The sequence below is a fragment of the Trichoderma gamsii genome (genome assembly GCF_001481775.2).
Source record: "Trichoderma gamsii strain T6085 chromosome Unknown Scaffold_23.2, whole genome shotgun sequence".
Classification (NCBI taxonomy): Eukaryota; Fungi; Ascomycota; class Sordariomycetes; order Hypocreales; family Hypocreaceae; genus Trichoderma; species Trichoderma gamsii.
The window spans coordinates 178,071-203,225 of NW_020171360.1; the positions used below are offsets into that span (position 1 = coordinate 178,071).

At 48.2% G+C, this 25,155-nt stretch overlaps 7 protein-coding genes across 7 annotated transcripts; 4 read left to right on the forward strand and 3 right to left on the reverse strand.

Moving 5' to 3' along the window:
- Positions 1 to 524: 524 nt before the first annotated feature.
- On the forward strand, positions 525 to 1,457 carry TGAM01_v206690 (nitrilase; the record flags this gene model as incomplete). Its single annotated transcript, XM_018808951.1, has 1 exon — positions 525 to 1,457. One exon carries the CDS (start codon positions 525 to 527, stop codon positions 1,455 to 1,457), a length of 933 nt encoding a protein of 310 aa, XP_018657833.1.
- Positions 1,458 to 1,829: 372 nt separating this feature from the next.
- Positions 1,830 to 2,558, reverse strand: TGAM01_v206691 (hypothetical protein; the record flags this gene model as incomplete). The annotated part of the gene is made up of 1 exon (XM_018808950.1): positions 1,830 to 2,558. The coding sequence occupies one exon, from the start codon at positions 2,556 to 2,558 to the stop codon at positions 1,830 to 1,832; it is 729 nt and encodes a 242-aa protein (XP_018657832.1).
- A 1,766-nt stretch (positions 2,559 to 4,324) lies between these two features.
- Positions 4,325 to 5,126, forward strand: TGAM01_v206692 (pre-mRNA-splicing factor ISY1; the record flags this gene model as incomplete). The annotated part of the gene is made up of 2 exons (XM_018808949.1): positions 4,325 to 4,327; positions 4,395 to 5,126. The coding sequence occupies 2 exons, from the start codon at positions 4,325 to 4,327 to the stop codon at positions 5,124 to 5,126; spliced, it is 735 nt and encodes a 244-aa protein (XP_018657831.1).
- A 2,893-nt stretch (positions 5,127 to 8,019) lies between these two features.
- Positions 8,020 to 10,512, forward strand: TGAM01_v206693 (hypothetical protein; the record flags this gene model as incomplete). The annotated part of the gene is made up of 2 exons (XM_018808948.1): positions 8,020 to 8,069; positions 8,148 to 10,512. 2 exons carry the CDS (start codon positions 8,020 to 8,022, stop codon positions 10,510 to 10,512), a joined length of 2,415 nt encoding a protein of 804 aa, XP_018657830.1.
- A 536-nt stretch (positions 10,513 to 11,048) lies between these two features.
- TGAM01_v206694 (homoserine O-acetyltransferase) lies at positions 11,049 to 12,638 on the reverse strand (the record flags this gene model as incomplete). The annotated part of the gene is made up of 1 exon (XM_018808947.1): positions 11,049 to 12,638. One exon carries the CDS (start codon positions 12,636 to 12,638, stop codon positions 11,049 to 11,051), a length of 1,590 nt encoding a protein of 529 aa, XP_018657829.1.
- Positions 12,639 to 12,999: 361 nt separating this feature from the next.
- Positions 13,000 to 15,022, reverse strand: TGAM01_v206695 (hypothetical protein; the record flags this gene model as incomplete). Its single annotated transcript, XM_018808946.1, has 2 exons — positions 13,000 to 14,569; positions 14,658 to 15,022. The coding sequence occupies 2 exons, from the start codon at positions 15,020 to 15,022 to the stop codon at positions 13,000 to 13,002; spliced, it is 1,935 nt and encodes a 644-aa protein (XP_018657828.1).
- Positions 15,023 to 21,453: 6,431 nt separating this feature from the next.
- TGAM01_v206696 (ankyrin-1) lies at positions 21,454 to 24,840 on the forward strand (the record flags this gene model as incomplete). The annotated part of the gene is made up of 3 exons (XM_024549925.1): positions 21,454 to 22,306; positions 22,511 to 22,925; positions 23,004 to 24,840. The coding sequence occupies 3 exons, from the start codon at positions 21,454 to 21,456 to the stop codon at positions 24,838 to 24,840; spliced, it is 3,105 nt and encodes a 1,034-aa protein (XP_024405311.1).
- Between the last annotated feature and the right edge of the window lie 315 nt (positions 24,841 to 25,155).

Consider the following 25,155-nt stretch of genomic DNA (forward strand, 5'->3'; position numbering starts at 1 on the left):
GGAAAGTGAATGGCCAATTGAATGGTTGGCCCCTTACATAGCTTTTCAATCTATCGATTCTTAGGGAAGGCTTCAATTCTTAATACTGGCGATAAGAGGGGAAGTGGAGCGGAATGGCCATCGGCAAATGTTTGGCAGTGACACGCCACTGAAGCTTTATCAACAGGGAGCTGAGGAGCAAGCTTTCAGCACTAAAGCTCGCTATGCGGTCTGCTAGCTGGTATGTACATAACAGTTGAGGGGGGAGCATTAATAAAGGCGACCTGTGAAAAAGCCGAAAAAGCCGACAGGCTTCGAGGTCGCGTGCCTTGAGCGAGGCTCGACTTTGACTTGGCATACTGATTCACGAGTGTAAATGTTTTGACAAGATAAAGTCGGCATTTGCATTATCTGAAGGATCGGTAGATCGAGCAACTGATATCAGCTGGTCAGCCATCCAACAATCGGCGTTGTCAACCAGCATATTGATTAGTATCCCAATCTCGGTTCGCTATCGTCTAACCAGATCTCCCCCCTCGTTCAAGATGGCATCAGTCGCTCGCAGCATCCTGAAGAAGCCTGTCAAGATCTCTCTCATACAGCTCCTTTCTGGGACAGACAAGGCTGCGAACCTGAAGCATGCGGCCTCACAGGTAGCCAAGGCGGCCTCGGGAGGCTCAAAGATTGTCGTCCTTCCAGAATGCTTCAACTCGCCATATGGAACCGAGCATTTTCCCAAATATGCAGAGCCATTGCTGCCTTTACCACCAGTAAAGGAGCAGGCTCCGTCATATTATGCTTTGTCGGCAATGGCAGCAGAGAACAATGTGTATCTCATTGGAGGCTCGATTCCAGAGCTCAACTCCTCAACGAAAAAGCACTACAACACCTGTCTCATATTTGGGCCAGATGGAGCCTTATTATCGATCCACCGCAAGACGCATCTCTTTGATATTGATATCCCAGGCAAGGTCACATTTCGGGAGTCGGAAGTTCTCAGCCCAGGCAACAAGGTCACGCTGGTCGATTTCCCCGAATTCGGCAAGATTGCCATTGCCATTTGCTACGATATCCGCTTTCCAGAGCTTGCTACCATTGCCGCTCGAAAGGGAGCTTTTGCTCTAATCTACCCCGGTGCATTCAATCTGGTCACGGGTGCTCTGCATTGGAAACTGCTGGCCCAAGCACGCGCTGTCGACAATCAGATCTATGTGGGCATGTGCAGCCCTGCTCGCGTATTGGATTCCTCCTATCCTGCGTGGGGCCACAGCATGATTCTCGACCCAATGGCTGCTGTCTTGGCTGAGGCACAAGAGGACGAGGCTATCATTGAGAGTGAGTTGAATGAAGAAAAGATTCTAGAGACGCGAAGGAATATACCATTGGAGACACAGCGCAGGTTTGATGTCTACCCCGATGTGAGCGCAGGAAAAGTAGCATATGAGGAGCCGGATTTGGTTGGTCAGATTCGCAACTAGGGATTCAAAGAATATACAAATATGTATTACAACTATCTCATTTGTAATATCAACATCTCGTGCTATTGCTTATCATAGCAAATGAGTCTTTGTGAGATTATGAACTACATATATGAATCAAGTTATTATCAAGGTCAGAAAAAAGCAATGTTCATACACATATTCTAAACGTATCTGCCCTGGCAACAATCCTCCATCCCCTTGTTCCAGATTATCATCGGCACTCGTGGCGATATAGACGCAGCTAAGCTGCGTGTACCCAAAAAAAATATGAATGATATGAGCCTCCAGTAGTCTCAACGTTGTTACTATCCAGTTTCTAGTTCTCTGCGTTCATTATAGTACACAATTGGGGTCTCCTCACCAGCCGCTCTAATTCTCATTCTCAATCTTTCCGTTTGTCTGCGAATAGCGCTTCTCAACTTCCTCTTTATCCCCGTCACCTGGAAGTGTAACAAGTTGGCTTCGTGTAAATGCGCGATATTTTTCTTCTTCAATCTTGCCGAGTCTGCTGTTCGACAGCTTATTTCCGCTCAACCCATAGAATTCCTGAAAGGACGAGATGAGGGGCCTCCAGCGATCGGGATCAATGCGGTTTGGATAGCCAGCCATCCGGATTCCATCCACGACGTGAGTTCGAAGTACTTTAAGCTCAATAGCAGCAATGGCGCCTCTCAGGTCAGGATAGTCCTTCATAGTTTCATGATTCTCTGCTAATTCGCACTCCATCTGAACGGGGCACTCTAAGATACGACTGGGCCGGACAAGGTCGGATTTTTGAGGGGTGAGTTGCGCACGGGTCCATTTGTCTTTGACATAGCGGTATCCTCTGTCTATCTTTGATGCAGAAGGATGCTCAGTGCCAGTCGTACCGGCTAGCAGGTTGACATGATGAGTCATGGTATCGTCTGGGAGGTTGACAACACATTGCCCAGTTCGAATAATGTTTTGGGGTGTCTTGCTTTCGGCAGCAAGTCCGAGGACACATCGGTGGCCAAGCCACCATACTGATGATACCGCAGAGATGTTTTCTGTTCCATCCTCGTTTTCGGAGGTGACGAGCAAGACGGGCGTCCCCCAGAACAAGATTGCGGGTGACATTACGGAGTGCGACATGACCAGGTCTCGGAAGGGCTATAATACCAAGTAGTGGTTGATTCAAGAACAACTTATACGGTGATGCCAACTGTCGACTTTTTGTGAGCTGCTATGGCCTTATGTTGGCTGCTTGGGCTGAAAGACATGAGTGCGATTAAGAAGAGAGCCATTCGCATGTGACGAGCTTTATATCCCAATTCAATAGACCTATACACTGTCAATACATTGATATGAGACCATTTGTAACGAATGAGCTGACAGCTGGCCTAAAAACGCATTTTAGGCATGATTTCCAATGACTTGCCAAAGTAGATCTATGCTGGGTATTTTAGTTGCACCGTTTATTGCTTGTTAGGGAACAAATTCACAAGGAGTAGCATCATAATTCATGACTGAACGTATTAATATACGCCAATCTTTGTCATTCAGGATGTCTGTATTATCAAGACTGGTTTCAGAATTCGGCGATAAGATGGATCATGAAATCTAAACGCCAATGGAGCAGAATAATTGCTATAGATCAGATCTCAGTAGCTATCATAGTACAACTAACCATACACAGACATGTATTTATAATCACTCACCCGTGCCCGCTAGGTTGCATCACAGTATTTTGGCGTCTATCTGATGACATATTCGTTTAGCGCTGCCTATAAATTTCATGAAAGTTCTTTTACACACTCGGACATTTGCAAATTCTCATCCCAAAAAGTCATGGGAGAACACAGAATCTTTTACGCTGATAAAACCACACATCATACATTTCTCAATACCTCTTTTAAGAATATTCAGATATTATTGCATAGGCTTTAAGCTATATCTTATGTCTCTTTCCACTCACAAGGCTGTTCTGAAGTGGTTGCCATCGCCATTGGTGGAAAATAAATAGCTAGACACACCACTTCCTTCTGTCGTATACATCATTGGACTGATACGGGCAACCTCCATGTTTAAACTCAACGGCGATATGCGGGCGTCTGACTAAAGAGGTGGGTTGCCGTCTAATCCCGCCTCTTCGGAGCTTTCTTCTTGAGCTTATTTTGCAGAAAAGGTATAGTGGCCTGTTAATCTCCTTTCATAGAGCGGATATATAATCAGGATTTCCAAATTCAGCGTGGAAATGGCCTACACATTATACCAAGTATAGAGTATCACATAAGCATTCTAATTGCCAGAACTACAAGTAGTTGATATTTGTTCTCAAGGAATACCTGACCAGATACATACATGTATGCAGTCTCCATGAATACCTACTCATTTAATCTAACTGACTTAGTATCCTTGATAAAAACGACGCACATCCAGCTTGTAGTAGCAGATTGATTCCCAAACTGGTTCCACTTCAGTTGTCGACTCGCATTGATAAGCAATTGCTAACTCTATGGGGCGGAGCGCTGACAGGGAATCAGGTTCTGTGCTCACAGAAATGTCAGTTAAAACTGCTATTAGTAGAGATTAATGAAAGTTCATGTGAAAGATTATGGGATGGCAAATTTGGATATCAAAATGGCATTTAAACAGCGAACCTACCAGGTTTTCAACGAGGATTTTGGAACTAACATAGGGTAGGCTCTTTTTGATACGGCTCATGATGGTGTGCGAGGCTGAGAATTAAAAGTGGATATATGTGTGGCTGGTGAGTAACCGCCACAGGATGGGCACGAGGCTGCGCGTGCACACTGAACAAAGTTGCCGAGTGAGCTTCCGCCAGGCAAGCAGCCACCAACTTTTAAAAGTCTTGACCATCGTGTTCCAAGCAAGCTGAAAACATGGTAAGGAGCTGCAAAAATCGAGGCATATTTTCCCTTTCTTTCATAGACTTTGCTGACACTCGCATAGGCTCGAAATTCGGAAAAGGCCCAGTCTATGCTCTTCCGCTTCCGTGAAGCGCAAGCAGCAGACTTGGGCATCATTGACGCCGGACGAACACGCCGCCCCAAGGTCATCACCGAAGTCGATTCGATCCCAGCATGCGAGAAATGGCGCGGCCAAGTCCTCAAGGAGATCTCGCGCAAGGTTTCCCGGATTCAGGAGCCTGTGCTGAGCGACTACCAGATCCGCGACCTCAACGATGAAATCAACAAGTTGATGCGCGAGAAGCACATGTGGGAGGTGCAGATACGGAATCTAGGCGGGCCAAACTATATGAGAGGAGGAGGGAAGATTTACGACGAGCAGGGCAGAGAAATACCCGGTGGAGGGAAAGGCTACAAATACTTTGGGCGAGCGAAAGAGCTGCCGGGAGTTAAAGAGCTCTTCGAGGCCGCCCAATCCAAGAAGAAGGAGGACAAACCACTAGAGACGAGCAGAGACTTGAGGAAAAACGTGGATGCGGCGTATTACGGCTATGCTCCGAACGAAGAGGACGACGCGCTGCTACAGTACGAAGCCGAGAAAGAGAGAGAAGCATTGGCAAATCTCCTGGCGACGGGATCACAGGGAGCGCCAGACGGTTGGGAACCTTTACCTGGAGACAGCGGTGATGGCCATGGCTGGGCACTGCCTACGCTGGAGGAAGTTCAGATGGAGCTTCTTGAGAGGAGAAGACGGAAGCTACTTGATCAGTTATAAGCCGATGCTCACCTCTGCGATCCAACGACACTTTTTACGCATCAATCAGCCTCAAGAGGGCAAGATTGAACGCAGAGCTACCGGTCGATCTGGACTGCAGCCGTGGGTTGAAGATACCAACTGCTCTATACTGCCCTTTGGTGGACGACTCCTCTGGTGCTCTAGGCCTCAACAGAGTATGAAGATTTGGTCTGGATAATACGCCTGCATCAGCCCAGCTCGTGCAGCATGCAGCCGGGCACATGACGAGCAACTATTGTATCCCTTGGATACGCCCATGTCTTCGGATACCTCGTTGGCTGGCTGGCTGACTGGCTATTCTGGCAAGAATTTCAGAGGATGAAAAGGCTGTTGTAGGCTTAAATGCCGACACTAGCTGTTCTGCTGTGGCTAAGAAGAGAGGGAGAGCCAAAATTGTTCACATGCTTTCACTATAAAGCACAATTGCTATTTTACGTATGTGGACAGGATTTGGATATGATCTCGATGGCGTTCAGGAAAATGGATTTGATGGATTTTGTTTTAGGTGTTGATAAGAAATTGCCTCCTTCATACAGTATATTGATTAGCGCAAAACAGCAAAAATACCTTTGTTTTCATTGGCCCGGAAGAAAGCTACTTATGTGCTTACACCGCGAAATCGTCTTACTCTCTGCCAGGTAGCGAACACACGGCCAGGGCATCGCAGCGAATTGCCAGCACCATGTTCTATTAGGAATATCAGGATTAATAGGATTACGCGGACGGCTGTTTTTGCTGGGGCAAGTCTTGGCTACAATCATCTACCGCAGAGATGGAGAAATGAGCATGGAAGCGGTTTATTGGGATGATCTAATAGTGGAGGATCTTCTTATGCCATTATGCACCGATCGCTGTCGGGGTGAGCCGTGTGTTCAGTCGCAATAAAGCTCGAGTCCACTAATAATCCGGCTTGAGTCGTTTCTGCGGCTACGGGCTTTGTACCACTACCTGCAGCGAATCGAAATTTGCATTCAAAAGACAAACTGGGACAATAGCACGAGTTTCGTCCTCGCTAAACGGCCCTGTCTTGGAATTTCTAATAATATCTCGAGTTGTGCTTCACTCCCATTTCAGCCTTCATGTCACTATCCGATACCCGCAGGAGGCTAATCGAATCGCGGAACCTTCCCCTCACGCAACGTTCTCTCTCTTCTTTTGCTTTCCCTTTCTTGCTCTTAGTTCTGCCTCTTGAATTCCCCCTCATTTGTTCTCGGCCGCCCATGCAAGCAGCGAAGAAGAAAAAACATGTGCAAAAACGGCCGAACCGCCCAAAGACGTGCATTAGCTTCAGGGGCAAACTGGGCACTGGCCAGCCAACCGGGAGGGCGCCTGGGCCAGGGCGCCGCCAATTGAGGGCTGCTGCAAGGGGTGCCTGGCGCTAGAAGACAGCGGACAACGTTCTTTCAGTGGACGCTAGCGGTGAGAGTCGCTCGTTTTGGGCCGCTGTCATCGCCAGGTATCAGTACGGGATGACCGGTAAGCGCCAGTTTATGCGAGCAAATGGGACTGGAGCCGTTGGGCACGCAAGCTCTCAGACTCTACATGCAGCCTGTTGGTGAATATTGCCATCATTATGCGGGCAGGTGTTCCCTGATTGAGCGTACAGCATGTCTTGCATATACTGTAGGTGAGCGCTACTGCTACCTGGTAGCACCCGGCACACTTCAATTTCGATGCAACCTCTGCCTGTGCACCTCAATGGCAACCTGCGCTCCAAGGTCGTACTGGTACTTGACCAGCTCATCAATTCAAATCGCTCGCAGCAGATCCCTCTTTCCAGGGATGCCTGCCCTGCGCGTCGCCACTGTCTCAAGCGGCATAGCGCTGCACGTCTAGCGCGCGGAGGAGCCCCGGAGGCCCTGCCAGGCTTGCCAGGGGCCCTGCGCGAGAGGTCCCAGGCCTGCCAATAGCGCCGTTGCACGCCTTTTGCTGTGAACCGCCAGCAAATTGCGAGACGCGATGCCCTCGATCCACCCGGACGGGGACCAAGGCAGAGCTTTTGTGTAGCTCGAGCACAGGCCCAGGCACCGCGAATTAGATTGCTGCAAGGTACAGTACCTGGCCTGGGCTAGGACTTTGCTTGCCCTTGGCTGGCTGGGCGGCACCCGTCAGTCAATTCGTATCCTCGCTTCCCCGTGGCCGCCTCGTGGAGAAGGACAGCGGCCCTGGCCAGTCAGTCATTTCTTGGGAGTTGATGCGAGTTGAATCAACTGACTGGTGCTAGTGCCAGCAGCAGGTAGCGGTACAGGTAGCGGTACCTTGCATGTGCCCAGCCCGTCGAGCGTCTCAGGCGGCGGGTTTGCCTGCTGCCTCAGGTTTCTCCCACCTCTCTTATGTTTGACCTCAATCTCTCAATCGACTCGCTGAGACTTCTCTATTTTTGTTGATTCATTCTGCGGCTGGTCGCGCGGTAGCCTATCCCTCGTTTTTTTCCCATTGTTGCCGTCGCAATCCCCGCTGTGTCAGACTGGGCACGTCCGTTCCTTTTTTTGTTCTTTTTCCATCGAGCCTCCATTCGGGAGATACCTACTATAGACAGGCAAACGGGCAAACAGGCAGATAGCCTACGACGAAAACCATCAATACGAACAATCGCAACTAGCGCAGCAGATCACGCATACCAAACTACGGCGCAGGATATACGCTATACAGCCGTGTCATACTAGGCTGATAACACTGCATTATACATCATATCGAAACGGCAAATCGCAATCATATTGTGTCGTCGGAGAGGGGAGCCTTTCCTTCTGTTGATGGCACCTTTGGGTAGCCAAGGGCAGAGACGACGACTATTTGAGACTGCAGAATAAGCAGGCGAACTTTGGGTCGGGGAAGAGTTGGCGGTGTTGGTTTGGACCGCAGTCGCTTCAAGATGGTGTCTTTTTTCGGCCTCAGATTCGGTGGCGACAAGAAGAAGTCTCAGTAAGATGCCCTTCAACTTGTCTTTCCTTCCAAGTGTTACCGCATCTTCATCGCAACTAACCTCTTACTCTGCCACAGGAGCAAGCAATCCGACAAAAAGCAAGTCGCCCAGCAGTCGAACCAGCGATATGGCAAAAACAGCCCCAATGACAGCTTCAAATTCCCACCGCCCCAGCAGACCTCCTCCCGGTCGGGCTCCTCGACATCGACTGCTCGAAACTTGGGCTGGCGCGCCACCCTCAAAGGTGTGCCGGCAGCGTTGTCCATGGTCGATCTCACGTCGCCCCGGAAACCCAGCATGGGCAGCCTGCGGCATGGGCTCGACGGCGGGGGCTTCAAGCCCTGGATGAAGCCGAATGCGAGTATGACCAACCTTGCTGTACCGAATCCTTTTGGAGTAGACAAGGTGCCACCGCTGCCTGCGGGCTCGAGACAGTCTGCTTTGATAGACCCTCTCGATACTCGTTTTAATAAGAAATCTGGAAGCACTACAAACTCCACAAGTCATAGTGGAGGTGGTAGTTTACAGAGATCGGGAAGCAAGAGCCCACTGAGTCAGTCTGATCTGAAAGCTGAGCCGGAGCCGATGCCGGAGCCGGAGCCAGAGCCAGAAGCAACCAAGAAGGATTCTGAGAACCTGGCCGGATTGGAAGAGTTTGACGATTTTGGTGAACCCGGACCCGATGTTGGCATTCGTGGTTCAGGATACGCTGGATATCCATCGCCTCCTCAGTCGGTCGAAACCGAAGAACAATGGCCTCCCATGTCTCCAGTTGATGGAGAGGTAGGCGCAGAAGCAGATGCGGAACGAAATAGGGAGGCAGACAGGAAAGGAAGCACAAATCAGACACAGCAGCAATTCATCGTTCCAGGATTCGCCAATGGACCTGGCCCTGCTATGCTTCCCAGCCCATCCTCGTCAACATCGCGCAAAAGCGAAGACACGCGGGGATCACCAGTTGTGCAAAACGTCCACGCAAAACGGGATACGTTGACATTCAACTCCTCGCGGAGAAGAAGCTTCACAATGGTCGTCGAGGAAGAAGAGCTGGAAAAGCACCGGCAACAGCAGCAGCATCGTGTAGAGGGCCTTGCAGGCAATTTTTCTGATTTCGACTTTGGTGATGGAGTGGTGAACCAGCAGACTGTGGCAGTTGGAACGCTTGGAATAGAGCTGGTGCAGAGCCCAGTCGAAATGGAGCGGCCGCATCCGTTCAAGGAAGCTGAAAATGTCGAAGACGTTGCAAGCGCCATGAGCAAAGAGAATGGCGCGAGGACTGAAGATGAAGGTGCTGTTGGCGAGATATTGGGTGAACAGTATCAACAAAGCGAGCTGAGTGACACGGCATATTTGGCGTCACCTGTTGCATCGCCGATTGAATCACCAGTTGATACCTTTATGATGTCGCCCTTCGCATCGCCCATGGCACCACAGAAGCAATTTCGGGCTTTCAGCCCATTCAGCCCTCAGCGACTCCAAGTGGCAATACCCGATGATGCTTCGCCGTCCGCACCGGCACAGCAGCCATTGCCATCGCCTTCTGCTGTTTCCGCTGGCGTTGAAAGCCCTCGACCGAATCGAAGACCCTCTCAGATGACAATGGAAACTCCGAATACACTGGCATCGGTTCTGAATTCGTTCGGATCCGACCCGCCTCAGGGCTTCAATTCACGAATGACAACCGAATCTCGTGCCCGCGGCCCCCCACAGCCGCTACAGCAAGCCGCATTCCCAAGTCTTGCCGCCCGGATGGAAACCCCCTCGCAGAGTCCCCGATCGCCATATGGACCTGCTGCGGATGAAAGCAACTATATGCGGGCACAGGAGGCACCGCGACCACCCATGGACCGAGTGCCCATGAGCCCCTTTGCTGCCAGAACCCCTATGGAAGGCGAGTTTCCAGTCATGAAAGGGCTTCCTCGAGGGCGACAGCCTCCTCGGCCGCAAGTGCCTTTTGAAGATTCCCCAGACAGACGGACGGAAGAACGAAGCCCTCGCCCATTTTCCAAGTGGGGAGGCTTTGGATTTGACCGGCCAGACACGCGAAACTCTCCACTGCCAAAACCACCACGCACTCCAAAGGGTCAGCCCCCAGCCTCACCAAGCTGGTCTATCTCAACCCCTACATCCGACATTGCACCGCGACTTCCCAGCCCCACGTTCCCATCTCTTGAAAAAGCCATATCAGCCACGAGCGAAGATCTGGCCAAGTCTTTTGAGATGTCGTTTGATGCTCCTCAGCCGTCACCTCTTGCGAACGAATTCTCCATCCATGATGTAGCTATCCCTAGCGCAAAGTCAAGTCCTGTAATACGCGTTGAAGCCAAAAAGGCACCTCCACGACCTACACCATCGCCTATCAACTTGCCGCCGCTGATGAGAGAGAAGGGCCCATTAACGCCAAGTCCCCTGTATTCTCCTTCAGGATCGACCTTTATCTAAAGAATTTCCTTTTAACCCAGTCATATTTCCTTTCTTTTTTTTTTTGTCCCCTAGCTTTTTTCTTCTTGTACTTAACGACCGTGTTGACATGGGATGACGGAGCAGGGTTTCTTTTGATGCTTTTTGCAAGCGTTGGGTTTTCTTTTCTTTTTCCAAAAGGATTTTTTTCATTCACGTCATTCGTTATTATCTGTACTGAACGTACATTCCATAATTACCAGCTGGGCTAGTATTTGAGTCGATTATCGGAGGAATTGTTTAGCTACATGTACTTGAGAGAAAAGGGTGCTGTTTTCTATTTGCAAGAGGAGGACTGTATTAGTATAGTGAAGAAAATATTGGCACAGGATATATAAATATGTACATGCATAGGATGTTGCAAAAAGGATGATGTTCAATTGGATCCAACAACGCCAAGTGTGCTAAATCGCAGATTCCAGAATACACTGTACTTTTCTGAGAACGACGTGAAAAGACCGAAGAACATATAATCTATATACAACAATCCCTCGACCATTCCCCCTTTTCCCCCTCGTCTAGTTTAAAAACAATCTCAAATTCCCTCCTACATTTTTCAAGTCGAGCAAAAATGTGTCGTGGCCAAACAGACTCGTCTCCTCGCTCAGCTCCACGTGTGTGACGCTGCGGTTTCCGCCCAAGCGCAGAGACTCGGCAATCTCACGTTGCTGCCATGCCGGGAAGAGGATGTCGCTGGCAACGCCCATGACGAGCGTGGGGATGTCGCGGAGGGGAGACAAGCCGCGGATCAGGTCTTCGGGAGGGCGAGAGGATGCTGGGTTGGGTGGTGATGAGGGAGAGGCTGAGGTTCCATCAAGCTCGGCGCTGCTCTGAGAATCGGGCTGCTCTTGATAAGGCTCGCTGGGAAGGGTGAGGCTGCATTGAGGATCGGCGGACTCGGAGAATTCACCGGCGGCGAGGGCGTCCTTTCGAGCGGCGCGGCGGGCCTGAGTGTTGACCTGGTTTTCGTAGCCGAGGTCGAAGAGGTCCATGGCCTTGCTGACGTACAGCAGGCTGTTGGGATCATACGTGAGGCACCACTTCTCGCCGGCGTGGTCGAGATACGTCTCGATGAGGAAGTCTGGGCATAGTGCCGGGGGCTTGCTCGGATCGGCCCTCCGGCGGCCGAAGCGCTGCTCCCACTCGGGCCCGGAGCGGTACGTCACGGTGGCAATCTCGCGGGCCAGCTTCATGCCGGCGTGAGGCGGCACGCGGCCGTAGTAGAAGCCGCGGTTCCAGTTGGGATCCATCATCAGCACCTGGCGCTGCGTGTGGCGCATGGCGATGCTGTAGGGGTGGCTCCTCGCGCAGCCGCTGATGGTGGCCACGCGCGAGACTCGCTCCGGGAACAGCACCGCGGCGGCGAGCGATTGCATGCCGCCCATGCTGGAGCCGACGCTGGCGTAGAGGCGGTTGATGTTGAGATGATCCAGCAGGCGGAACTGCGCGCGCACCATGTCGTGCATCGTCAGGATGGGGAAGCGCGTGGCGTACATCTCGCCGTTGGCCGGGTCAACGCTGCTGGGGCCTGTCGAGCCATAACACCCGCCGATGACGTTTGTACAGATGATGTGGAAGCGGTCAGTATCGAGGGGTGCTCCGGGGCCAATGAACTTTTCCCACCAGCCGGGCGCTGGGTTGGCCTCTGTGGAATGGGCGTGGGATGAAGCAGAGAGACCGGTGTGGAGGAGGATGACGTTGGAGCGGTCGGCGTTGAGGGTGCCCCATGATTCATAGGCGATGTTGAAGGAGGGCAGGATGCCGCCCCAGTCGAGGAGGAGGGGGTCTTTGCAGTGGTAGTTGAGCGTAACGCCAGAGGTGTATGAGGGCTCTGGGCCGGCGGAAGATGATGATGAGGATGAGGTGCGAGAGTTTGGGTTGGCGCTGAGTTGGGCGGAGCGGGATTCGAGCTTGTCGAGGCAGGGGAAGTTGAGGGCGGGATTTGAGGGAGCGGGGGAGCCTGAGAAGAGGGGATGTGATGAGGAGAAGAGGCGAGAGTGTGGTGTTTTATGAGATGATGATGAGGTTAGTGGTGGTACTGGTGTATAAGACGGAAATGGCCTTTGCAGGCGTCGGCTGGCCAATCGGAGGGACTGGTGGGATCTCATTCTGAAAAGTAGCAGCAGCAGCAACCGCAATGCCAATTGAATACCAATAAGTAGTAATAGAGATGTAATTCGATGAGAGTATCAATCCATCTCTCACTTGAGATTTTGTTTAGATTTTGATGAGACGTTGAACTGACAAGCCGTCGCTTTGTAATTGCTATAGACCCGGGACGTCGGTGTGGGGCAACGGGTTCTCGCCTCGCACACCATTTCACGTGCACGCTATTTCTGTCAGTTTGTTCGTTGGGGAAGAGAAGGATTAGAATTTGGGGATTGGGGAAGTGGCCATTGTATCATATGCAGCTGGAAAGGCGTAATAATCGCCTTCTTTACTCTCTCTATTTATCAAGATTGATGCTGTTTATATGATGACAACTTGGCCCATTTCCCACTGTGGCCTATTTGTCGAGCGCTGTCCCTCTCTATATATCCCAATTCGTGTGTAAACATCGCCACTGCTAGTAGTATTTTGTGCTTTCTTCAAAAGCAGCGCATCTTGAGACATGACTAGTGCCAACAATACTTGCTCATCTTCCGCAACTTCACCATCAACAGCATCCTCGGCTACATCAAACCGGATGGATCCGTCCACTTCATCCTGCGTCTGCTCATCCCACAACGACCACCCATAAAAGCCTTTTCGGATCCTCGCTCGAAACAACAGCGTCTTAATCTCAAGTCTCGCAGCTGTTACCGCACTGAACTCGTCATTCGCCATTGTCGTAACAACCTCATAACTCACAAGCTCCAGCAAGTGCAAGCTTGCCCCAAACGTAAAGTCAATCTCACCATTGAACGAGCCCCATGACCAAGAAGGCGCAACATACGTAGCATGTCGACGCGGAGTCTCTTGCGCATCCGGGTCGTGGTTCGGATGCCATAGCAAAAGCTCACCGAGATGTTCTCTCCATAGCCCTGCGATGTAAGTCTTGTTGGCGCTGCGGCTCATTTTTCTAGCGATGGCCGAGATGGCGAGGAGCTTGTCCTGGTACCAGCCTAGACCGCGGCGCGTGTAATGCGATACGAGCGTTTGCCAGACTTGGACGAATTTGTAAGGGTCGTCGAGACTTGCCCAGTCAACGCTGGATGTAAGCGGATGAGACATGTTTAGCTGGGCGAATGTCTTGGAGTGTCCGATCCAGCCGTCGGATTGCAGCTGGGAATCATCCGCTCGGCTTCGAGCGCAGTGGTATCTGATATTATGCGTGCCATATTCAAGCATTCGCGGTGACAGGATGGATTCTTGAAGACACCAAGATCGCTTGTCTATGGGCTCCCACGCATCTGGCTCTCTGCCTTGCCAGAGTATCACTGCACTTGGTTGTCCATCTTCGCATGTGAATGGCATCCGAAAGCTTTGTTCCCCAGCGATATATCGGCTATGGAGAAAACCTTCAGGAACGGCGGTTGCTCTAGCAGCAGAGATGGTGACGTGCGCTTGCTCGTAAATATCTGCCATGCGCGAAATTTGCTCTGCTTTATCCTGATCTGAGTCTTGGATGATGCAAAGGGCGTCGATCCAGAGATGTTGTAGGCCTAGGTCCATTGTTACTTGGATAGCGTCTTTAATCGTCTGCGGCAACGGAGCATAAGGCATGTCTTTTACCCACAACTGCACGAGATTGTTTAAAAGCTTGAAGGGCTGATCTCCGCCCCAACAGTAGCTCAAAGCAATGTATTGGGGCGCTCTGCCGCGTGAATAATTTTCTTGAAGCCGTATTATGGGATGCGAAGCGTTTCCGGACAGATGTAGCAGACGACGAGGAGCCGAAGCCAACTTTCCGAGAGACTTGGTATTGTTTTGAAGCTGCTGGCACTCTGTGTGTGTTTCAGAGCATTCCTGAAGCCAGGATTTGATAGCTGTGGTTGTCTCTCTGGATGATGGAAATAGGCTAGGTGGTCTGTAGGTAACCTCCTTCGCGGCCAATTCACTATATATACACACAGTCATTATCTGCCTCCCGATAATATTTGCATAGCAAGAAGTTGCTCTTAAAGCGTGAAAGCACAAAAACTTACTCCTTTTCTGCACAAACAATTAGCTTCCTCTCCAAAGTCCCTCCATCAATGTGATCATCCAGCTCGCCCACCCAATCGAGGACCATCTGCTCTCTCGAGTTGTGCGCAAAGTAGGCGCGCAGGTAACTCTGCGAGTGAGTATCATCGCGACGAAGAGTCACAAGCCATTTGAATAGTTCGCAGCCTTGATCTGCCAACGATAATGCCTCGTCATATGCGATATTGAAGACGTAAGCTTCTCCTGTGGCGTAGTAATTTTCTTCTATGAGCTCAAACCAGCCCTGGTCAGAGTAATAGTTGCCAAATGTGAGAGTTAATCTTGTTTGGCAGAGGTCGCATGAATGGGGTTCTGCAGGAGTGCTCATGATGGTCGTAACATTACAAAAACAGTCGTTTCAAGTTGAGAATAGCTATATGGATAACTGGGCATAGAAAATGACCCCGCTGAGAGGTGATCAGGTGGTGAGATCTAAGACTGAAGTTGTAGCGTTTTTGCTGACCATTGATGCACCACTGTAATCCTTGTTTCTCCACTACTCTTCACTAAGAGTTACAATTTAATAAGCATATTGTCTATATATCTATGTCTATTATAACTAGATGTAATTCGCGATGCCAGAGCACAGAGCCATCCATAACTTCACTTGTGCTCCCAATTCGTAAAATATACTACAGTCTCCTGGTGGTTATTGTCGTCATGTGCCGTCTTGACGTTTCGTCTCATGTTGGCGAGATTCCTTAAAGCTCTCCCCGTGCATTTCCATCTCGATATCATCAGTTGTACATTCGCGTACACTGCGTACACTGCCAGCCTCGGTTCCAGAAAGCTGCTCAAACGTATGTATATCCATGGCGCCTGTCATTGAAGCAAACAAATATGCACTTGGAATGCTTGCATCACGCGGCCGTTGGTGATATCGCCGCTTGGCTGCCTCTGCTATCTCTTGAATCGTTTGTGCATCAGATACGTTGGATCTGTAATACGTCTTTGGATAAACGCTGCCGTAGAGGATGAGGTTTAATATCGGCTTCAAAGAAGGTAAGCAAGCTAGTCGAATCCTATTAGCAACATGTTTATAAGAGAGACAGGACAGACAGGAAGAATTTATGAGAGCGGCGGTACATACCACAGACAGTGCCTATATACGTTTCAACCCCAGTCCAAATCATTTCTGTGCACTCGTTCCACGTAACATCAGGTGAATTGAGATCTAGTTCAAGGACAAAAACAAGTCTGGTAATCGAAACGGCCGTGACACTAGGGCGTTATTAGAATTGGCCCGGTGCGCTTGCAGGAGGTTAGGAAGAAGCCTTACAAGATTCCAACGCCAAAGATGAACGATGTCGCAATCTTTTGCGGCAAGCGTAACTGAAGATTCCAAATGTAAGGAATTGGAAAGATCAAGATCAGTATGTCTGTCGCGATATGTGGAACAGCCTTTCCGATAAAGAAAGGATGGACCTTGACACTGCATTCGAACGTGGATGGGTCTGGCGGATTAAACGGATCAAACTGGTTCCAGAGAGCGGATATTGGTATGCATTGAAAGACTGATGTTATCATCTGCTTATAGTTAGCCTTTTATCTCTAGAAGTCAAAAATAGCTATGAGAAGAGCTCGGGAAGTCAGAGAGGGCATACAGAACCAACTCCCCAGCAGATAACCATGCCGGCCAAAATCCCAAGCAGTATCTTATCCAAAAGTCGAATAATGAAGATTCGCCAGTAGAAAGTAATAATTGACAGCTTGATTAAGCAGAGTGCGATTGTGTAAGTGAATTCGGTGGTGAATAGCCCCAGCGCCCAGTCTCTGGCAGCTTCTGGAGGGCCAGCCCATACATGCTTGCAGAAGCCATTGTCCACCACTAGGGGTTTGTTAGCCATAAGTCGCTATCATCGTCTGAGACGCGAAAGTATGGGGAACAACTTACTATAAATGCTGACAGTAAACATGAACCCGCCGGAGAATAGCTATGAGAATTTTGTTAATACAGCTTTCTTTGGCAAGCACAGGATATTTAGAGACAGAGATAGTTCATACTAGAGAGATGATAATAAGCCAATCATCCAGCCATAATCGTACTTTGACCAGTTTTCGACAAGTGATGCGCAGGATCACGGCTATCACTGCCATACCCCAAGTTGAACTCCATGCTCCAATAAGATTGGCCGACCTGTCCTGACTGAGATCAATTCCAGGTGGCGGAGGTCCCGGAAAATTCATGGTTTCAAAGGATCAATCAATCATCTCCTCAATCAATTGGAAGTAGACGCCTATTATTCTGAAGCTCATGGTCGCTATTGCATAGCGAATCGTCGGGATGAGGGCGGAGATCGTATCGCTAGTCTCATTGGTTTCGCAGACGACTGGAAGTAGACCTGGGCGGCTTTTCACAGGCACTTTGAGTTAGTTGAGCGAAGCTATATGTTTTACGAATTAAAGGCAAACGGACAAGAATAAGAACTTCGCAACGACTCGGAGCTTTCTTCTTCTTCTATTGCGTATTCGGCCCGTGCGGCTCTAACAGACCACGGACTTTGGTTCGTGTATGCCGACGACTGTGATAAGCTTTACGCCATCCCCCCATATTCTGCTTCAGCTCTTAGTCTCTTATAAATCTTTCTGATGGCGGACATCTGCAGCATCTAGACTTGGTTAGCAGCTTCGCTAGCATCGGAACACCGACACCATGTTTCCAGACCGATGGTGTTTGGAAGAGTTCGCCATTGGCTGCCATGTAAGCCACCTCAGCCTCAACGTCAGCTAGCTGTCGCTGGGCGAGAGGCTGCAAAATCCGATGCCGGTTACCCGCTGTCAAAGTTGGCGAGCACGCGATCGATCTGGCCCGGCTTTCTGGTACTTCCGGTTTTCTGGTACACTAAAATTCGCGCCGGGTGTGAGGTTATATCCGTACATGCGTGCGTGTATACTTGCAAGCTGGCTATTGCTGGCTGCTTTCCCTATTGGACGGTTCATGCCTCTTTCATGGCTACGAAGCTCAAATTGACCGATCTCTTGCAAAACTGCTGCTAAGCCATCGAAGATTTCGGCTCAATTGAAGATCTCATCCCTATACAGATATGCCGTACAGTAATAAATTAGTGCCTCTCTGACATGGTTTCCCTGAAGCGACTATCCCACCGGCCCGCGAACCCACAGATGACCAACGGCAGACGTCCCAAAGGAGGCTCCTGTATCCAACAGAATACGGTATTGCCGTTACTTGAGTCATCTCGGTAAGACCGACCGCTAAATGCGAGTAATAAAAGTTAGACCTAAGTAGTTACTTGTCTTTTCGGAAATAGTTGATGGATATCCATTCGTTATATTGATTTTCTTCAGCTTGGCATCACCAAGGCGATCACTGCTGCCGTCATCATCTAATCATGCTCTCTTTTTGCTGTAGTACCTCTCCAAAGGAATCTTGAGTGATTCGTTGCAATAGGCGCCGATGTCATTATTCTATTCTCATAGAACAAGTTCTAGTTAAAGTGCTCAAAGACGGAATTGTTCTATGCTATTTAACGTAGAGCGTGTGGTACGAGAGCTTAGAATATGAAGGCACTTCATCAGGTTACATGTGTTGGTATAGCTTTAGCTAGAGGTGATTACTGTATCATTCTCTCTCAAGCTTAAGTGCACTTGTGGGCCTAGAATTACACAAGTCCAGTTTCCAATCGCATTGCCTATTCACATTTGAACTCATGGACATTGCTTTTCTGGACATCGTTCTCCCATTTCTTCCCCTCCTGGACTCATCGGGATCCTTCACAAACATCTTATTTCCCTTTTAAACTTGGATCAATCCGTCTAGATATCTTAAACAAAGAGCGAGATTACCTAGCAGGCCTGGGCGTCCACTCTATTAACCCTTGTTTACTTTTCTTTCAGCTGTTAAATTAATCGTAAACTAAACTCTTTCACTGGGCAGTAAAAGAAAACAGCGCCGTACAGGTACAAGCTGCGAATTAACAACTTTTGTAGGTATTGCTTGCTACAATCACAAGGTGGCCCCAGCGCGCCATCGGCCTATATAAGGTCTCCATTCCCCCTGGTCTATTTTCCCTTTTCTCATCCTCTTTCATGATCTTTATTCAATTGTGAAACATACTCTCAAAATAATCACAACTCTTTACTGATCAAGATGTCGTAACCATGGTAAGTTATCTGATGGCCAAGGCTCCGCATAGCTCTTCGGTAACAGGATGATAACTTTGGTGAAATAGCTTTGTTGTTATAGATGAGCATCCATCGAACGATAAGAGTTCGGATTATAATGGGAAGAGTCAAGTTGAAACTTTTCTTTCTACGCAATTTCAGGACGCTATCACTAAATACTACAACATTCTTGAGTATGAACGGCACTGCCCTAGAGACCGGGATCTCGGGCAGCAAGCAGATGAGATCCTTCAAGACCTCGTCAAAGATGAAAACCTAGAGTTGGTACGCATTATCCGTCACCAAACGTTGTGGAAAATTTCTAAAACTGCCCTTTAGCGTAAAAACACTTCTCCTAGCTGTAGAGCTATCATTTCCATCAGCCACGGCTTAGGTGGCTGTCTTGTCAAACAGGCAAGTCCCAAATATGCGCCATACTCATCACTGAGACCCTCAACTGTTCTAACTGTGACATCTAGATACTGCTTTTGGCTGCGGCAAGCTCTCGATATCATATTGTTTCTTCATTAACAAAGTCCTTGGTATGATAGAATATCCGTGGAAGCCTGGGACCTTTTGCTAACATTGCCTGTGGATCTTCTTCGGAGCTCTTCATCGAGCTAAATCAGACTTGGACGCAAGCAATTATATATTTCGCCGCATATCTACATTAGCTTCTAGCGCACATGATTCTTTTGCCTTGGCTCAGGCTTATATATCTGCCTTTCCGGCAATTCAAAGAGATTTCATTGCAATTTCGAGCAACTATAGAGTTATCAATTTCGTTGAGTCTTAGTCTACAGAATTGGTAAGTACGAGCAACTATTGACATTACCCATAGAGTCGCTAATTCAGGGAGAAAGGCTGTGGATGAGTATTGTTCGAAAATGAATGTTCCATTGGAAGAAAACATCATGGCCTCTTGCAACCGCACAGAATTATGGGCATTCGTAAAAGAAAACCAAGCCATGAACTATCTAGTTGGAAAAATCACAGATATGATCATGACGGGGCCGAAAAGTAAGTCATTTTCAATCATTGGTAGAGTTAGGAATCTGGGTCTAATTGCCTATAGCTCTTTACGACCAATCCCAACTATTTCTAGGCAAATTTTCTACTCAATTGGGAGATACAGTTGCCCATTCCTGGACCGAGAACATGCTCCAAACAGAATCCGTGAGCTGGATTACGACCAACCAATCTTTCATCCAGTGGAGAAAGAGTACCGTGAATGCTGTTTTACATATCGATAGCAAGCTCGGATCTGGCATAACGTTGCTGAGCTCTTATATCCTAAACTTTCTCAAAACAGATCTACTTTTTAAAAAATTCTGTTTTGCTCATTTTTACCGCTACTTCTTTCGGATCCAGCTCTTTACAGCTCACAGCGATGGCTTTTATCACTGTCTCATCAGATTCTTGCACAACGATCCGCACTATTTTAACGAGTATCGTGGCTATACTCCTCGCTGTTAAATGACATTGGAGTTACCTTCACTAAACCCGTCGCATATTCATTGTTTTCAGCGCTCATCAACTTACTTGATGAACCCATATTCTGCGTCATCGAAAATATACATTTAGCAGCCAACCCTTCGGAATGCCAGCAGCTACTGATCGATGTGGCTAAAGCCAAAAACTCTACTAGTCCGCTTAGAATTCTAGCCACAACTGAGTCTTATGAGCATGCACATACGCAAGAAGCACCATACAACGACCAAGGCACGGCTACCCAATTTTCAATGCTAAACGAACAAGGTGTGGTGTATTTGCCTCTTCACCTTCAGAGAGAGCAAGCCATGGCTACCTTTATCGAAAACTCAGTGGAAGAGGGCATCTTGCGTCTTACTGAAGAAAAGCCATATTGGGCAGAGCTTAAAGAGGAAATACGAGAAAAGATTTGTATCAAAGGAACAACTCAGCTTTTGGCGATGCATCAAATCAATTTGCTGCGATATCCCTCATCTCCTACGACAAAGGTGTCACTAAAACAGATGCTGGAAGACCTTCCCTTAACTTTGGAGGATTTATGCACCCAAAATATTGTCATTGCCATCAACATCTGGTCAAATTCACAAAGAAAAAGGGGCTCTATCAGCACTATGCTGGATTGCGTTCGCATTTCGACCGTTAGAGGTTCGCGAGGCTGCTATTGTCCTAGCTTTCGACAACGAGAGTGTCAATTCGATGTACTTATTGAAAGAAAATATGTGGAATAATATTGTAGGAGACTTATCGGCCATTCTCGAGCCTTTACTAAGAATCGTCGGCGATCATCTTTATTCTATTCATCATACCATAAGAGCACTACCAGTTTTGGCCAGCGAAAACAGGGCCTTCCTCTTAAAAGCACTTGTTATATGTCTGAAATATCTTCGAATCATCTTCAAAGAGAACAACTCCGATAATATTGAGCAAGCTACTGTCGGCACAATGCATGTATCATTGGAGAAACCTGAGTGCGAGTTTCTCCGTTACAGCTCTATCTATTGGCCTGATCATTTCCGCATTGTCTTCTCTAACGAGCCATGCTGGGGCCAAGATGCTGATGCAACATAACGAGCTGCAGCTATTAATCTCACCCACGAGTTTATCAAGTGTAAGCCGCTGCTTGATGCTTGGTCTAGAGCCTACAATATGTTTACACCAGCTGGCTACGGGAGTGAAGCAGTCGACCTATTCGACATTACTGGTCTTATAGCTGCTTGCAAATTTGGGCTGCTACCCATTGCGCAAGAATATGCCTCCGATGATTCTATTTGCATATCAGCCAACGAATCTACAAATGCTCTGGACTTAGCAGCTCGTTTTGGACATGCTGATGTTGTCAAATGGCTGCTTTCTAGAAACACGCTATCGCCGCGAGCTATCCATCTAGCATCTATAGGAGGTCATGTGGATGTAATAAAAGAGCTGATTCAAAAGGATTCTCAAGTGGACCATGTTGATGATAAAGGCTATACACCACTTCTTCACGCAGCCAGATTGGGCCATTTAGAGGCGTTGCGCTTTCTTCTTCAAAACGGGGCTTCGGCCGCAAAAAAGTCCCAAGACAATTCAACAGCGCTGCATTTCTCTTCACGAATTGGGCACTTGAGTGCTGTAAAAGAGCTCGCGGACCGGTGTTATTGGGGATGTGTGGATAAAGAAGGGTACACTGCCTTACATAGGGCTGCTGCCGGCGGGTTTTTCGAGGTGGTAGCGTACCTTTACCCACGATACGAGGATATTCAGAAGATTTCGTGCATCACCAGCAATCGCGACACAATCCTCCATCTTGCTGTTGTCAGTGGCAGTTATACGACATGCCGTTTTCTATTGGGAAAAAATGACGCCGCAGCTTTGATCAATATGACAAATAAGCAGAGAAAGACTCCACTTCATCTTGCTGCGGAGTATGGCTACTTGGACATAATGAGATCTATTTTGGACAATGTCGATAATGGGCCTGATCTGAGAGACAGCGCTTTCGAGATATTGGGTCCATTAGGTAATTCAGCTGCATCTTCAGGAATAACCCTTGTGGAAGAGATCTCACCTTCTCGACTCGCTGCTTAGAACGGCCATCTTGCTGTCATGGCAGAGCTTCTCGATCATCAAGCTCGCTGCTTAAAGCAGACATCTACCACTACGGATAGTGTGTGGTCAGATATAGATGATGCTTACTTATGTCTAAGAGATGCTTCTAGTTCAGGTCATATCAACATTGTGAACAAGCTTTTGAACGCTTCGGTTGCTGTCTCAAAGCCAGATGACCAGGAACATACACCACTGCAGTTGGCAGCTATATTTGGCCGTTCGGATATTGTTGAGAGAATATCGGCATCAGCGTCTCAACAAGATCAACAATCAGCACTGCTGCTGGCATTACAAACTGGCGACTCTAGAGTCGTTCGAAGTTTAATTCGAACTGACACTCCTCTCACCAGAACCAAATCTGGCAAGTCACCTGTTCACTTGGCCGTTGAGTCCGGTAATATTCATGTTTTCCAGGAGCTACTCGAGGCTGAAGAAGCACGTCTTATATTCCAAGGAGAACAAGAAAACTTGATTAATATCGCAGCAGAAAGAGGCCAGGTTCCCTTTCTCAATCATAGCTTAAGCGGAACGTATATAAGCGTAATTGAGAAAGCCAGCAACCGGATCTTCCAACGAGTCATGAAAAGCACTACTATATGGAAAAATAGCAAAGTAGTAGAGGCTCTGCTCAACAACGGTCTTTCATGGGACATTGAGGATGCTGAAAAACATCAGCCCTTACAAATTGCTGCGAAATACGGAAGCAGAGAAACTTTTGGGCTTCTGATTCAAGCCGGAGCTGCAATTGACAGCATAGTGTCTTCTGGAGGTACACCGCTCTTGATCGCTATTCGGGCAGAGAACAGGTCGGCATGTGAATCGCTCCTGGAACTCAGCGCAAATCCAGATATCGCCGACGACGATGGCCTGACGCCACTTTTTCTCGCTTGCGAACTTGGTGGATACGAATTTGTGAAACTACTGCTTCAGTATAGTGCAGATATCGGCGTCGTCAATTCAAGTGGCCAGACAGCCCTTCACACGTCAGTGAGGAGCCCAGAAATGATGAGTATTCTATTGGGAAAAGATCAAGGAAAGCATTATAAAAATGCCGCAGATGCTCGACATCAAACGCCACTTCTATTAGCTGCTGTATCAGGAATTAATAGGACACTAGGCTATCTTCTAGACGCCAATGCTGATTTGCATCAAACCAATGAAGTTGGTCATACAGCATTACATCTTGCTGTTGTAGGGGGCCATCTAGAGACAATCAAGCTTCTCATTGAGAGGGACGCCGACTGTAACAGAAAGGCCAATGGTGGACTGCTTTGTTTACACTTGGCAGCCAATAGGTGTTACTATGATGCACTTGAATACCTACTGCCGCTCACGGAAAATATCAATGCCTTGGACAGCAGATTGGGCACCCCTTTAGCGGCAACTAGTGCAACACACGATCAAAGCATTCGATGTGCTAAGTTTTTATTACTCAAAGGCGCACATATAAATTGCTTTGGAGGTACACTACACTCGCCTCTACAGGCCGCCGTTTGGTACGAGAATCTTGAGCTGGTTCAACTACTACTGGAAAACGGTGCCGAAGTAAACGCAGTCGGGGGACGCTTCCAATCAGCTTTGAATGCAGCTATCGAATCTAGACACTTGGGTCTTGTTGAACTGTTGCTCAGTCACAATGCCGACCCAAATATTAAATACAACAACCGCTCTGCTCTTGAAAACGCTATTTACAGTGGAAATTTGCAAATTGTAGAGACTTTACTAAACGCAATTACGGACCTAGATAGTCAAATATCTGATAAAGGCCAGGCTGCGTTCCGACTGGCCGTCAGAATGGACAAACTCGAGCTTGTTAAGCTGATGATAAAGAAGGGCGTCAATGTCCAAGGCGATCAATCAGATGAATCTTCATTATTGTATATCATCAGCTCGTACAGCAATTGTGTTTTGGATTATTTCCTTCACGATGGCCGTGAGTATATTGACATCAATGAACAGGATATAGATGGACAGACTGCCCTTGACTATGCTATACTGGCAGGTATCGACGTCGTCAAAGAGCTATTAGATGCCGGTGCTGATCCAAATGTTCAAGATAAATACGGGAACACAGCGCTTATACATGCTCTCAAAGAAAGAATTCATGCTGTCGGCGAGTTACTTGCATATGAGGATCGGAAGGGTCGAATACCTTTACGATATGACTTGGTAGACAATATCGGCAGGGGGCCGCTGTATTGGGCATGCTACTACGGGCACAATCATTGCTTCGACCATGTAATGTTGAAACTTTCTACATTGCAACCTAACAATTGGGAAAACCAAGAATACTTTTTTGCCTCAGCAATCCACGTAGCAGCTGCAAGAAATAGGCAAATAATGCTACGAAAATTAATCGAATGTGAGATTGATGTCACTCGGCCCGACAGAAATAACTGGACTCCTATGCACACCGCCCAGGCCTATTGTTACGAAGAGATTTAGAGAATACTAGAGGCTGAGTTGCGGTATCAGGGGTTCAAGGCACTTGAGAAAAGCTTGAACCCCCCACCTTTGCAGCGTCCCATGCGGTGGAATAAGCTGGACATGCATAGAGCACTTAGGGTATCTGAAGATGGACTTGCGATATTCCTTGAAGGTATTCATTATCTTACCCGATTATTACGCTTTAATTCCGATGTAGCTAACGAAGTAACTCTTTAGATCCAGTTGTAGAAGATACACGAACAGCAATAGCTGACTTTTGCATACCTAACAACGAGAGAGTGTTTTACTTCGAGATTCAAATGACAAAGCTTG